The following is a 15,000-nucleotide window of genomic DNA, read 5'->3' as shown; positions in this document are numbered from 1 at the left end:
TCCGACAGAGACCCGGTGACCTGCTCACAGCGCAGGGGGGCGTGCCAGGCTAGGTGCACGTGCGGCGGTGGTGGTGGTGGTGGTGGAGGTAGTGGTGGATGCGTGAAGGTGGTGGAGGTGGTGGTGGTGGTGGTGGAGGTGAAGGTGGTGGTGGAGGTGGTGAAGGTGGTGGATGTGGTGGTGGTTGAGGTGGTGGAGGTGGTGGTGGTGGAGGTAGTGGAGGTGGTGGTGGTGGTGGTGGAGGTGGTGATGGTGGTGGTGGAGGTGGTGGTGGTGGTGGTGGAGGTGGTGCAGGTGGTGGTGGAGGTGGTGGTGAAGGTGGTGGTGAAGGTGGTTGAGGTGGTGGTGGAGGTGGTGCAGGTGGTGGTGGAGGTGGTGGTGAAGGTGGTGGTGAAGGTGGTTGAGGTGGTGGTGGAGGTGGTGAAGGTGAAGGTGGTGGAGGTGGTGGTGGGGGAGGTGGTGGTGGTGGAGGTGGTGGAGGTGGTGGTGGAGGTGGTGGAGGTGGTGGTGGAGGTGGTGGTGGAGGTGGTGGTGGAGGTGGTGGTGGAGGTGGTGGAGGTGGTGGTGGAGGTGGTGGAGGTGGTGGTGGAGGTGGTGGTGGTGGTGGTGGTGGTGAAAGTGGTGGTGAAGGTGGTGGTGGTGGAGGTGGTGGTGAAGGTGGTGGTGGTTGGAGGTGGAGGTGGTGGAGGTGGTGGTGGAGGTGGTGGAGGTGGTGGAGGTGGAGGTGGTGGATGTGGTGGTGGAGGTGGTGGTGATGGAGGTGGTGGATGTGGTGGAGGTGGTGGAGGTGGTGGTGGAGGTGGTGGTGGTGGATGTGGTGGTGGTGGAGGTGGTTGAGGTGGTGGTGGAGGTGGTGGTGGAGGTGGTGGTGGAGGTGGTGGAGGTGGTGGTGGTGGATGCGTGAACCACCGCCCCTTCACCCCCGTCACCCCTCTCCCCCGGGGTCACCTTTGCGGTGGAGTTGGGAGACTCCGTGGGTGACGTTGCGAATGAGTCCTCCCACGTTGCCGTGTCGCAGAAGGCCGCTCATCCCCTCCGTCACGTCGTTCAAGAGACCCACCGGGTTGCCCAGGAAGTCCACCGAGCCCAGAATGGCCACCGCCTGGCCCATCAGCTCCTGGGTGGGCGGGGGGAAGACCAAGGGCTTGAATCCAGAACCACGGTGATCCACAACACCACCACCACCAACACGGCCACCGTGAACACCGCCACCACCACCAACACGGCCACCGTGAACACCACCACCACCAACACGGCCACCGTGAACACCGCCACCACCAACACGGCCACCGTGAACACCGCCACCACCAACACGGCCACCGTGAACACCAACACCACCACCAACACGGCCATGGTGAACACCACCACCACCAACACGGCCACCGTGAACACCGCCACCACCAACACGGCCACCGTGAACACCACCACCACCAACACGGCCACCGTGAACACCGCCACCACCAACACGGCCACCGTGAACACCGCCACCACCACCCGCCCACGGTGACCCCCAGCACCACCACCACCACCACCACGACCCGCCCACGGTGACCCCCGCGTCCCACCTCACGGTAGTGTTTGACCACGCTGGCCAGCAGGCTGTCGAGCGTCTCGTAGGGGTGCATCCTGGCAAAGGGCTCCATCTCCACACGGGCGTGCTCGAAGCGCACAAAGCGGACACCCAGGCGAGACTTCAGCACCTGGGACGGCGGGCAGCGGAGAGAGGAAACGCCGGCAGCTCGTTAACCCACCAGCACACACACACACAGGTACCTACACACACACACAGGTACCTACACACACACACACAGCAGGTACCTACACACACACAGCAGGTACCTACACACACAGACAGCAGGTACCTACACACACACACAGGTACCTACACACACACAGGTACCTACACACACACAGGTACCTACACACACACACACAGGTACCTACACACACACACACAGTAGGTACCTACACACACACACAGGTACCTACACACACACACAGTAGGTACCTACACACACACACACAGGTACCTACACATACACAGGTACCTACACACACACACAGTAGGTACCTACACACACACACACACACAGGTACCTACACACACACAGGTACCTACACACACACACAGGTACGCACACACACACACACAGATACCTACACACACACAGTAGGTACCTACACACACACACACAGGTACCTACACACACACACACAGTAGGTACCTACACACACACACACACAGTAGGTACCTACACACACACAGGTACCTACACACACACACACAGCAGCAGGTACCTACACACACACACACACACAGTAGGTACCTACACACACACACACAGTAGGTACCTACACACACACACAGGTACCTACACACACACAGGTACCTACACACACACACACACACAGGTACCTACACACACACACACCAGGTACCTACACACACACACACAGGTACCTACACACACACACACAGGTACCTACACACACACACAGCAGGTACCTACACACACACAGGTACCTACACACACACAGGCACAGGTACCTACACACACAGTAGGTACCTACACACACACACAGCAGGTGCCTACACACACACACACAGCAGGTACCTACACACACACACAGTAGGTACCTACACACACACACAGGTACCTACACACACACAGGTACCTACACACACACACAGGTACCTACACACACAGGTACCTACACACACACACAGTAGGTACCTACACACACAGGTACCTACACACACACCAGGTACCTACACACACACACACAGCAAGTACCTACACACACACACACAGGTACCTACACACACACACAGGTACCTACACACACACACAGTAGGTACCTACACACACACACAGTAGGTACCTACACACACACACACCAGGTACCTACACACACACACACACAGCAGGTACCTACACACACACACACAGGTACCTACACACACACAGTAGGTACCTACACACACACAGGTACCTACACACACACACAGTAGGTACCTACACACACACACAGTAGGTACCTACACACACACACACAGGCACGCACACACACAGGTACCTACACACACACAGGTACGCACACACACACACCAGGTACCTACACACACACAGCAGGTACCTACACACACACAGGTATCTACACACACACACACAGTACGTACCTACACACACACACACAGGTACCTACACACACACAGGTATCTACACACACACACAGTAGGTACCTACACACACACACACAGCAGGTACCTACACACACACACACAGTAGGTACCTACACACACACATAGGACGTGCGTGCCTGCGCGTGTGTGTACGCGTGTGTGCGCGTGTGTGCGCGTGTGTGTGCGTGTGTGCGCGTGTGTGCGCGTGTGTACGTGTGTGTATGTGTGTGTACGCGTGTGTGTGTACGCGTGTGTGTGTGTGTGTGTACGTGCGTGTGTGTGTGTACGTGTCTGCGTGTGTACGCGTATGTGTGTACGTGTGTGTGTGTACGTGCGTGTGTGTGTGTGTGTACGTGTCTGCGTGTGTACGCGTATGTGTGTACGTGTGTGTGTACGTGTGTGTACGTGCGTGTGTGTGTGTGTACGTGTGTGTGTGTGTGTGTACGTGTGTGTGTGTGTGTACGTGTGTGTGTGTGTGCGTACCTTCAGCTCACGTGGCAGGTCTGGGCTCGTGTAGAAGCTCAGATGCATCAGAGGCATGGAGATTTTGAGGATCTCAAAGTAGTGGCGGGCGGCTGTGAGCTTCCCCGTCCGCTCCAGAGACTGGGCGTCCAGCCAACCACTGTCGCCACACTCCCCGTCTAGGGGGGGGTAGAGGTCGGGGTATCACCACACCATAGACTCAGTATCACCATAGACTCTGTATCACTACACCATAGACTCAGTACCACCATAGACTCAGTATCACTACACCATAGACTCAGTATCACTACACCATAGACTCAGTATCACTACACCATAGACTCAGTATCACTACACCATAGACTCAGTATCACCATAGACTCAGTAACACTACACCATAGACTCAGTATCACCACACCATAGACTCAGAATCACCATAGACTCAGTATCACTACACCATAGACTCAGTATCACTACACCATAGACTCAGTATCACTACACCATAGACTCAGTATCACCATAGACTCAGTATCACTACACCATAGACTCAGTATCACCATAGACTCAGTATCACTACACCATAGACTCAGTATCACTACACCATAGACTCAGTAACACTACACCATAGACTCAGTAACACTACACCATAGACTCAGTATCACCACACCATAGACTCAGTATCACTACACCATAGACTCAGTATCACTACACCATAGACTCAGTATCACTACACCATAGACTCAGTATCACTACACTATAGACTCAGTATCACTACACCATAGACTCAGTATCACTACACCATAGACTCAGTATCACCACACCATAGACTCAGTAACACCACACCATAGACTCAGTATCACCACACCATAGACTCAGTATCACTACACCATAGACTCAGCACTATCACCCATAGACTCAGCACTGTCACCCATAGACTCAGCACTGCCACCCATAGACTCAGCACTGCTACCCATAGACTCAGCACTGTCACTCATAGACTCAACACTGTCACCCACAGACTCAGCACTGCTACCCACAGACTCAGCACTGTCACCCATAGACTCAGCACTGTCACCCATAGACTCAGCACTGCTACCCACAGACTCAGCACTGTCACCCATAGACTCAACACTGTCACCCATAGACTCAGCACTGTCACCCATAGACTCAGCACTGTCATAGACTCAGCACTGTCACCCATAGACTCAACACTGTCACCCATTGACTCAGCACTGTCACCCATAGACTCAGCACTGTCACCCACAGACTCAGCACTGCTACCCACAGACTCAGCACTGTCACCCATAGACTCAGCACTGTCACCCATAGACTCAACACTGTCACCCACAGACTCAGCACTGCTACCCATAGACTCAGCACTGTCACCCATAGACTCAACACTGTCACCCATTGACTCAGCACTGTCACCCATAGACTCAGCACTGTCACCCACAGACTCAGCACTGCTACCCACAGACTCAGCACTGTCACCCATAGACTCAGCACTGTCACCCATAGACTCAACACTGTCACCCATAGACTCAACACTGCTACCCATAGACTCAGCACTGCTACCCACAGACTCAGCACTGTCATAGACTCAGCACTGTCACCCATAGACTCAGCACTGTCATAGACTCAACACTGTCACCCATAGACTCAGCACTGTCATAGACTCAGCACTATCACCCATAGACTCAGCACTGCTACCCACAGACTCAGCACTGTCACCCATAGACTCAGCACTGCTACCCATAGACTCAGCACTGTCACCCATAGACTCAGCACTGTCACCCATAGACTCAGCACTGTCACCCATAGACTCAGCACTGCTACCCACAGACTCAGCACTGTCACCCATAGACTCAGCACTGTCACCCATAGACTCAGCACTGTCACCCATAGACTCAGCACTGTCACCCATAGACTCAACACTGCTACCCATAGACTCAGCACTGCTACCCACAGACTCAGCACTGTCACCCATAGACTCAGCACTGTCACCCATAGACTCAGCACTGTCACCCATAGACTCAGCACTGTCATAGACTCAACACTGTCACCCATAGACTCAGCACTGTCACCCATAGACTCAACACTGTCACCCACAGACTCAGCACTGTCACCCATAGACTCAGCACTGTCACCCATAGACTCAGCACTACTACCCATAGACTCAGCACTGTCACCCATAGACTCAGCACTATCACCCATAGACTCAGCACTGCTACCCACAGACTCAGCACTGTCACCCATAGACTCAGCACTGCTACCCATAGACTCAGCACTGTCACCCATAGACTCAGCACTGTCACCCATAGACTCAGCACTGTCACCCATAGACTCAACACTGTCACCCATAGACTCAACACTGTCACCCACAGACTCAACACTGTCACCCACAGACTCAACACTGCTACCCACAGACTCAGCACTGTCACCCATAGACTCAACACTGTCACCCATAGACTCAGCACTGTCACCCATAGACTCAGCACTGTCATAGACTCAGCACTGTCACCCATAGACTCAACACTGTCACCCATTGACTCAGCACTGTCACCCATAGACTCAGAACTGTCACCCACAGACTCAGCACTGCTACCCACAGACTCAGCACTGTCACCCATAGACTCAGCACTGTCACCCATAGACTCAACACTGTCACCCACAGACTCAGCACTGCTACCCATAGACTCAGCACTGTCACCCATAGACTCAACACTGTCACCCATTGACTCAGCACTGTCACCCATAGACTCAGCACTGTCACCCACAGACTCAGCACTGCTACCCACAGACTCAGCACTGTCACCCATAGACTCAGCACTGTCACCCATAGACTCAACACTGTCACCCATAGACTCAACACTGCTACCCATAGACTCAGCACTGCTACCCACAGACTCAGCACTGTCATAGACTCAGCACTGTCACCCATAGACTCAGCACTGTCATAGACTCAACACTGTCACCCATAGACTCAGCACTGTCATAGACTCAGCACTATCACCCATAGACTCAGCACTGCTACCCACAGACTCAGCACTGTCACCCATAGACTCAGCACTGCTACCCATAGACTCAGCACTGTCACCCATAGACTCAGCACTGTCACCCATAGACTCAGCACTGTCACCCATAGACTCAGCACTGCTACCCATAGACTCAGCACTGCTACCCACAGACTCAGCACTGTCACCCATAGACTCAGCACTGTCACCCATAGACTCAGCACTGTCACCCATAGACTCAGCACTGTCACCCATAGACTCAACACTGCTACCCATAGACTCAGCACTGCTACCCACAGACTCAGCACTGTCACCCATAGACTCAGCACTGTCACCCATAGACTCAGCACTGTCACCCATAGACTCAGCACTGTCATAGACTCAACACTGTCACCCATAGACTCAGCACTGTCACCCATAGACTCAACACTGTCACCCACAGACTCAGCACTGTCACCCATAGACTCAGCACTGTCACCCATAGACTCAGCACTACTACCCATAGACTCAGCACTGTCACCCATAGACTCAGCACTATCACCCATAGACTCAGCACTGCTACCCACAGACTCAGCACTGTCACCCATAGACTCAGCACTGCTACCCATAGACTCAGCACTGTCACCCATAGACTCAGCACTGTCACCCATAGACTCAGCACTGTCACCCATAGACTCAGCACTGCTACCCACAGACTAAGCACTGTCACCCATAGACTCAGCACTGTCACCCATAGACTCAGCACTGTCACCCATAGACTCAACACTGTCACCTACAGACTCAACACTGTCACCCACAGACTCAACACTGTCACCCACAGACTCAACACTGTCACCCATAGACTCAGCACTGTCACCCATAGACTCAGCACTGTCATAGACTCAGCACTGTCATCCATAGACTCAGCACTGTCACCCATAGACTCAACACTGTCACCCACAGACTCAGCACTGCTACCCATAGACTCAGCACTGTCACCCATAGACTCAACACTGCTACCCATAGACTCAGCACTGCTACCCATAGACTCAGCACTGCTACCCATAGACTCAGCACTGTCACCCATAGACTCAGCACTGTCACCCATAGACTCAGCACTGTCACCCATAGACTCAGCACTATCACCCATAGACTCAGCACTGCTACCCACAGACTCAGCACTGTCACCCATAGACTCAGCACTGCTACCCATAGACTCAGCACTGTCACCCATAGACTCAGCACTGTCACCCATAGACTCAGCACTGTCACCCATAGACTCAGCACTGCTACCCACAGACTAAGCACTGTCACCCATAGACTCAGCACTGTCACCCATAGACTCAGCACTGTCACCCATAGACTCAGCACTGTCACCTACAGACTCAACACTGTCACCCACAGACTCAACACTGTCACCCACAGACTCAACACTGTCACCCATAGACTCAGCACTGTCACCCATAGACTCAGCACTGTCATAGACTCAGCACTGTCACCCATAGACTCAGCACTGTCACCCATAGACTCAACACTGTCACCCACAGACTCAGCACTGCTACCCATAGACTCAGCACTGTCACCCATAGACTCAACACTGCTACCCATAGACTCAGCACTGCTACCCATAGACTCAGCACTGCTACCCATAGACTCAGCACTGTCACCCATAGACTCAGCACTGTCACCCATAGACTCAGCACTGTCACCCATAGACTCAGCACTGCTACCCACAGACTCAGCACTGTCACCCATAGACTCAGCACTGCTACCCATAGACTCAGCACTGCTACCCATAGACTCAGCACTGTCACCCATAGACTCAGCACTGTCACCCATAGACTCAGCACTGTCACCCATAGACTCAGCACTGCCACCCATAGACTCAACACTGTCACCCATAGACTCAGCACTGTCACCCATAGACTCAGCACTGTCACCCATAGACTCAGCACTGCTACCCACAGACTCAGCACTGTCACCCATAGACTCAGCACTGTCACCCATAGACTCAGCACTGTCACCCATAGACTCAGCACTGTCACCCATAGACTCAGCACTGCTACCCACAGACTCAGCACTGTCACCCATAGACTCAGCACTGTCACCCATAGACTCAGCACTGTCACCCATAGACTCAGCACTGTCATAGACTCAACACTGTCACCCATAGACTCAGCACTGTCACCCATAGACTCAGCACTGTCACTCATAGACTCAGCACTGCCACCCATAGACTCAGCACTGTCACCCATAGACTCAACACTGTCACCCATAGACTCAACACTGCCACCCATAGACTCAGCACTGTCACCCATAGACTCAGCACTGTCACCCATAGACTCAACACTGTCACTCATAGACTCAGCACTGTCACCCATAGACTCAGCACTGTCACCCATAGACTCAGCACTGTCACCCATAGACTCAGCACTGTCACCCATAGACTCAACACTGTCACCCATAGACTCAGCACTGTCACCCATAGACTCAGCACTGTCACCCATAGACTCAACACTGTCACCCACAGACTCAACACTGTCACCCATAGACTCAGCACTGTCACCCATAGACTCAGGACTGCCACCCATAGACTCAGCACTGTCACCCATAGACTCAGCACTGCCACCCATAGACTCAGCACTGTCACCCATAGACTCAGCACTGCTACCCACAGACTAAGCACTGTCACCCATAGACTCAGCACTGTCACCCATAGACTCAGCACTGTCACCCATAGACTCAGCACTGTCACCCATAGACTCAGCACTGTCACCCACAGACTCAGCACTGTCACCCATAGACTCAGCACTGTCACCCATAGACTCAGCACTGTCACCCATAGACTCAGCACTGCCACCCACAGACTCAGCACTGCCACCCACAGACTCAGCACTGCCATCCATAGACTCAGCACTGCCACCCACAGACTCAGCACTGTCACCCATAGACTCAGCACTGTCACCCATAGACTCAGCACTGTCACCCATAGACTCAGCACTGCCACCCATAGACTCAGCACTGTCACCCATAGACTCAGCACTGTCACCCATAGACTCAGCACTGTCACCCATAGACTCAGCACTGTCACCCATAGACTCAGCACTGTCACCCATAGACTCAGCACTGTCACCCATAGACTCAGCACTGTCACCCACAGACTCAGCACTGTCACCCATAGACTCAGCACTGTCACCCATAGACTCAGCACTGTCACCATAGACTCAGCACTGCCACCCATAGACTCAGCACTGTCATAGACTCAGCACTGTCACCCATAGACTCAGCACTGTCACCCACAGACTCAGCACTCCACTCACCTCCCTCCTTGTCTCCGTATCCGAAGAACTGCAGCAGCTTCAGCAGCAGCTTCTCCTCCAGGTTGACGCTCATCGCTCGCACGCTCACCATGAGCCTCTGGGTAACGGGGGGGGGGGGAGGGTCACGGGGTTGGTCACGTGGGTCGACGTGGTGACGTCACCGCCACTTAGTGGAGAATGGCGGTTGTTGTGTCTGCGTGTGTGTGTCTGTGTGTGTGCGTCTGCGTGTGTTTGTGTCTGCGTGTGTCTGTGTGTGTGTGTCTGTGTGTGTCTGTGTGTGTGTGCGTGTGTGTGTCTGTGTGTGTGTGTCTGTGTGTGTCTGTGTGTGTGTGCGTGTGTGTGTCTGTGTGTGTGTGTCTGTGTGTGTGTGTCTGTGTGTGTGTCTGTGTGTGTGTGTCTGTGTGTGTCTGTGTGTGTGTCTGTGTGTGTGTGTCTGTGTGTGTGTGTGTCTGTGTGTGTGTGTCTCTGTGTGTGTGTCTGTGTGTGTGTGTCTGTGTGTGTGTGTCTGCATGTGTGCGCGTGTGCATGTGTCTGTGTATGTGTGTCTGCGTGTGTGTCTGTCTGTGTGTGTGTCTGCGTGTGTGTGTCTGCATGTGTGTGTCTTCGTGTGTGTGCGTGTGTGTGTGTCTGTGTGTGCGTGTGTCTACGTGTGTGTGTCTGTGTGTGTGTCTGCGTGTGTCTGCGTGTGTGTGTCTGCGTGTGTCTGTGTGTGTCTGCGTGTGTCTGCGTGTGTGTGCGTCTGTGTGTGTGTGTGTGGAGAGCGGTGGTGCAGCGGTTAGCGCCACACTGCGCTATGAACCTGGCGACCCGAGTTCGATTCCCGCTCACGGCCTACACCGGCGACGATAATCTGAACCGGTCCTGGGCCTCCCCTAGGTCGACTCAGCCTCAAATGAGTAACCAGCTGTAGCGGTTGTGGTGGTGGTGTAGCTGTGGTGGTGTAGTGAACATCGCTAGCACTGGAGGAGACAAAGGCGGCCGGGCGTGGTGCTGGCCACCCACTCCCTCTGTGTGTGTAGCCACAGTGCCGGTAGCCTTCATAGACGCTGCTGCTGCTGCTGACAGCCCCAACAGACTGTGGATCTTGAATGACTATGTGGGTGACTAAGTGGGTGACTAAGTGACTGGGTGGGTGACTACGTGAGTGACTAAGTGGGTGACTAGGTGAGTGACTAAGTGAGTGACTAGGTGACTGGGTGGGTGACTACGTGGGTGACTGGGTGGGTGACTAGGTGAGTGACTAAGTGAGTGACTAGGTGACTGGGTGTGTGGGTGACTACGTGGGTGACTGGGTGGGTGACTACGTGGGTGACTGGGTGGGTGACTAAGTGGTTGACTGGGTGGGTGACTAGGTGAGTGACTAAGTGAGTGACTAGGTGACTGGGTGGGTGGGTGACTATGTGGGTGACTATGTGGGTGACTAGGTGAGTGACTAGGTGACTGGGTGGGTGGGTGACTAGGTGGGTGACCAGGTGGGTGACTAGGTGAGTGACTAGATGACTGGGTGGGTGGGTGACTACATGGGTGACTTGGTGGGTGACTATGTGGGCGGGAAAGTCCACCTTGTAGATGCTGGTGGAGGCGTTGTCACTGGGGAGATGGACGATGCTCAGCTGCACCGCTGGTAGCCTGCCAGTGTCACCGTCTCGCCCGGGCTGGACACTCAGCATGACCTCCCGTACAGCGTCACACTGCTGGTTGTCCACCTGCACCACACACGCACGCACAACCACTCACTCACTCACTCACCCACTCACTCACCCACTCAGTCACTCACTCACTCACTCACCTACTCAGTCACTCACTCACCCACTCAACCACTCACCCACTCACTCAATCACCCACTCACCCACTCACTTACCCACTCACCCACTTACTCTCACTCACCCACTCACTCAATCACCCACTCACCCACCCACCCACCCACTCACCCACCCACCCACCCACTCACCCACTCACCCACCTACTCACCCACCCACCTACTCACCCACCTACTCACCCACCCACCCACTCACCCACCCACTCACCCACCCACTCACCCACTCACTCACCCACTCACCCACCCACCTACTCACCCACTCACCCACCCACCAACTAACCCACTCACTCAACCAATCACCCACTCACCCACCCACCTACTAACCCACTCACCCACCCACTCACCCACCCACCCACCCACTCACTCACCCACCCACCACCCACCCACCCACCCCCTCACCCACCCACTCACCCACTCACTCACCCACTCACCCACTCACTCACCCACTCACCCACCCACTCACCCACTCACTCACCCACTCACCCACTCACCCACCCACTCAATCACCCACTCACCCACTCACCCACCCACCCACTCACCCACCCACCCACTCACCCACCCACCCATCCACCCACTCACCCACCCATCCACTCATCCACTCACCCACCCACCCACTCACTCACCCACCCACTCACCCACTCACTCACCCACTCACCCACTCACCCACTCACCCACCCACTCAATCACCCACTCACCCACTCACCCACCCACCCACTCACCCACCCACCCACTCACCCACCCACCCATCCACCCACTCACCCACCCACCCACTCACCCACTCACTCACCCACCCACTCACTCACTCACTCACCCACTCACTCACCCACTCACCCACTCACTCACCCACTCACCCACCCACTCACCCACCCACTCACCCACCCACCCACCCACCCACCCACCCACCCACCCACTCACCCACCCACCCACCCACTCACCCACCCACTCACCCACTCACCCACCCCCTCACCCACCCACCCACCCACCCACTCACCCACCCACCCACTCACCCACCCACCCACCCACCCACCCACTCACCCACCCACCCACTCACCCACCCACTCACCCACTCACCCACCCCCTCACCCACCCACCCACCCACTCACCCACCCACCCACTCACCCACCCACCCACTCACCCACCCACCCACCCACTCACCCACCCACTCACCCACCCACCCACCCACTCACCCACCCACCCACTCACCCACCCACCCACCCACTCACCCACCCACCCACCCACTCACTCACCCACCCACCCACCCACTCACCCACCCACTCACCCACCCACCCACCCACCTGCACGTGAGAGATGCTGATGTCCAGTGAGTGCTCGCTGGCGCTGCGAGTGAGCCGTGCGGCGATGCCGCTCAGGCTGGCGAGCACCAACTCCTCAGGCGTCACGCTCACCAGCGACACTCCCACGCCACTCACCAGCGACACGCTCACCTGCACACGCTCACCAGCGTCACGCTCACCAGCGTCACACTCACCAGCGACACGCTCACCAGCGACACGCTCACCAGGTAGCCTGGGGCTGGGTGAGTGAGTGAGTGAGTGGGTGGGTGAGTGAGCGAGTGGGTGAGCGAGTGGATGAGCGAATGAGTGGGTGGGTGAGTGGGTGAGCGAGTGGGTGAGCGAATGAGTGGGTGGGTGAGTGGGTGAGCGAGTGGGTGAGCGAATGAGTGGGTGAGTGGGTGAGCGAATGAGTGGGTGGGTGAGTGGGTGAGCGAGTGGGTGAGCGAATGAGTGGGTGAGTGGGTGAGCGAATGAGTGGGTGGGTGAGTGGGTGAGCGAGTGGGTGAGCGAATGAGTGGGTGAGCGAGTGGGTGAGCGAGCGGGTGAGCACACCTCCAAGTCGCGAAGAGGAGAGGAGGAAGCTGAGGGCTTGAGGTGTGAGGAGGTGGAGGAGGAGGTGGAGGAGGTGGAGGAGGTGGTGGAGGTGGTGGGGGAGGTCGACTCCCTCTGGTCCTGTGATCCATGACCCGGCTTGCGATGAGACATGTCCATCACCTGTGAAGCATCACCCACATAGTCACCCACATAGTCAACCACATAGTCACCTAGTCACTGACCTAGTCAATCACCCACTCACCTACTCACTCACCCAATCAACCACTCACTCACCCACTCTCACCCACCCACTCACTCAATCAACCAATCACCCACCCACCCACTCACCCACCCAATCAACCACTCACCCATCCACCCACCGACTCACCCACTCATCCACTCACTCACCGAATCACCTACCCACTCACTCACTCACCTACCCCCCCACCCCCCCCCACCCACCCACTCACTCACCCACTCACTCACTCACTCACCCACTCACCCACTCACTCACTCACCCACTCACTCACTAACCCACTCACTCACCCACTCACTCACTCACCCACCCACTCACTCACTCACCCACTCACTCACTCACTCACCCACCCACCCACTCACCGACTCACTCACTCACCCACTCACTCACCCACCCACTCACCTACTCACTCACTCACCCACTCACTCACCCACCCACTCACCCACTCACCCACTCACTCACCCACTCACCCACCCACTCACTCACCCACTCACCCACCCACTCACCCACTCACTCACTCACCCACTCACCCACTCACCCACCCACTCACTCACTCACCCACCCACCCACTCACTCACTCACTCACCCACCCACTCACTCACCCCCCACCCACTCACCCACCCACTCACCCACCCACTCACCCACCCATCCACCCACCTCACTCACCCCCCACCCACTCACCCACCCACTCACCCACCCATCCACCCACCTCACTCACCCACCCACCCACTCACCCACCCACCCACCTCACTCACCCACCCACTCACTCACTCACCCACTCACTCACTCACTCACCCACCCACCCACCCACCCCACCCCCCACCCCCCACCCCCCCCCACCCCACCCCCCACCTGCAGGACGCGAGTTGGCCCACTGAGGGTCACGTGCACACTGAGTGCCCCCGAGCCGGCCCTCAGCTTGCTGTAGCCAAACGCCTGGGCGGCATCCACGGGGGAGCCAGCAAACAGGGGCCAGGGGGCAGCCGGGCCCAGCACCACTGGGGTGGAGTCGCACAGAGACTCCACCCCACCCTCCACCTACACACACACAGTGTACACACACACACAGGGTACACACAGGGTACACACACACACAGAGTACACACACACACAGTGTACACACACACACACAGAGAC

The 15,000-nt window shown here is 56.1% G+C and overlaps 1 protein-coding gene across 1 annotated transcript in view; it reads right to left on the bottom strand.

The window, feature by feature from the left end:
• The window catches only part of LOC116958785 (intermembrane lipid transfer protein VPS13D-like), a 92,627-nt gene that overhangs the window by 9,434 nt on the left and 68,193 nt on the right, over window positions 1–15,000 (bottom strand). Inside the window, 10 exon segments of the mRNA XM_076057663.1 lie at window positions 1–20; window positions 949–963; window positions 965–1,117; window positions 1,566–1,700; window positions 3,668–3,825; window positions 9,960–10,056; window positions 11,522–11,665; window positions 13,074–13,223; window positions 13,626–13,787; window positions 14,716–14,901. The exon segment at window positions 1–20 is cut by the window's left edge and continues 113 nt beyond it. Of these exon segments, the coding sequence (XP_075913778.1) occupies window positions 1–20; window positions 949–963; window positions 965–1,117; window positions 1,566–1,700; window positions 3,668–3,825; window positions 9,960–10,056; window positions 11,522–11,665; window positions 13,074–13,223; window positions 13,626–13,787; window positions 14,716–14,901 (1,220 nt within the window).

Source organism: Petromyzon marinus, chromosome 83, assembly GCF_048934315.1.
Source record: "Petromyzon marinus isolate PM22_M1 ecotype Great Lakes invasive population chromosome 83, UKy_Petmar_22M1.pri1.0, whole genome shotgun sequence".
In the NCBI taxonomy this organism is placed as follows: Eukaryota; Metazoa; Chordata; class Hyperoartia; order Petromyzontiformes; family Petromyzontidae; genus Petromyzon; species Petromyzon marinus.
Note: the sequence above shows the minus strand (reverse complement) of the source record. Positions and strands in the feature narration are given on the sequence as shown.